General features: G+C 68.2%; 1 protein-coding gene across 1 annotated transcript in view; it reads right to left on the bottom strand.

The window, feature by feature from the left end:
• Window positions 1–1363, bottom strand: part of GAREM2 (GRB2 associated regulator of MAPK1 subtype 2) — an 8869-nt gene continuing 7506 nt past the window's right edge. Inside the window, exon 6 of the mRNA XM_057386914.1 lies at window positions 1–1062. Coding sequence (XP_057242897.1) covers window positions 219–1062 — 844 coding nt within the window. The 3' untranslated portion in view covers window positions 1–218. The remainder of the gene's footprint in view (window positions 1063–1363) is intronic.

Genomic DNA, 1363 nt, shown 5'->3' with positions numbered 1-1363 from the left:
TCTCCCRTACATTTATTATGCTAATCCACAAGGATTAAGTTAAACCAGTCGACGTAAAATCCAGTGTTTTCCAGCCCGCTGGGGCCAAAATTACTGTCCAGTGTTAAAACGAGAAGTGGGGGAGGGCCGGGCAGTGGGGAAGGAGAACCTGCAGCATTGGAGAGGGACCGGAGCCGCGCTCCGGGTGACTTGGGTACCTCGGGGTCCCCAGCGCGGCGCTAAATCTTGGGGCGCCAGCCCTTGATGAACTGCATGATCTTCTTCACCTGGAGCTTGGTGAGGCGGAAATCGTCGGCCAGGATCTCCTCGCTGAGCTGCACGAAGATGCTGCCGTCGATGCGCTCTCGGGCGAAGAAGCTCACCACGTCCTCCGAGAGGCCGATGAAGCGCAGGCACTTGGACACCTCCTCCAGCGACAGAGCCGACAGATCGGCCGGGGGCAGCCAGGCCGGGCTGTCCCCGCTGGGCCGGGGGGCGGCCGGAGGGGTCCCCCCTTCACCCCGCGCCGCCGGTGGCACCTCGATGACACCCTGGGCCAGGTACAGGCGGGTGACACCCTCGGCCCCGCGCAGGACGGCGGGGGACAGCGGGGCCGCSCCCCGGATGACGATGCCGTCCCCGTCCAAGCCTTTGGGGGGCCGAGGAGGGGCCGCCGGCTCCTCGGTGGGGGCGAAAGGCTCCGGCGAGGAGGAGGAGGAGGGAGGAGCAGCCGGGGCTGAAGGCGCTTTGGGCCACTCGGGGCTCTCCGGCCACTCGGCCGCGCCGGCGAAGGGGTTGAGCGCCCCGAAGGGAGCAAAGCGCTTTTGGGGGTGCGGGGGCTTGAGGCGGGGGCAGCTGCGGAAGGGTTTCAGCGGGGGCTCTGTCCCCAACAGCGGCGTGGARCTGCCGCTGCCCGGCTCGGGGAACGCCCAGGGGTCGGACCAGGAGCTGGGCGCGGGTTGGGCCGGGGGCAGCGGGCGCCCGGGGGGATCGGCGGCTTTGCAATCGGCCCAGGTGCAGGGGTAGCAGTAGAGCGAGTAGGCGTCGGGAGAGGGAGAACCGCTGCCGCTCCGCGGGGCCGACCTGCTGGGGCGAGGCGGGGTCACCATCATCATCATCATCATCCTCGGCGGTGTACCCATCACCCCGGCTGTGTCACCATCACTCCGGCTGTGTCCCCATCACCCCGGCTGTGTCACCATCACCCCGGCTGTGTCACCATCACCCCCGGCTGTATCCCCATCACCCCGGCTGTGTCACCATCATCCCGGCTGTGTCCCCATCACCCCGGCTGTGTCACCATCACCCCCGGCTGTGTCCCCCCCATCACTCCGGCTGTGTCCCCCCTCACTCCGGCTGTGTCTCCATCACCCCCGGCTGTGTC

This window comes from Malurus melanocephalus, unplaced genomic scaffold (assembly GCF_030028575.1).
Source record: "Malurus melanocephalus ecotype Western Australia unplaced genomic scaffold, MMel_1.1 scaffold_1097, whole genome shotgun sequence".
Lineage (NCBI taxonomy): Eukaryota > Metazoa > Chordata > Aves > Passeriformes > Maluridae > Malurus > Malurus melanocephalus.
This window is presented reverse-complemented; position numbering and strand designations above follow the sequence as displayed.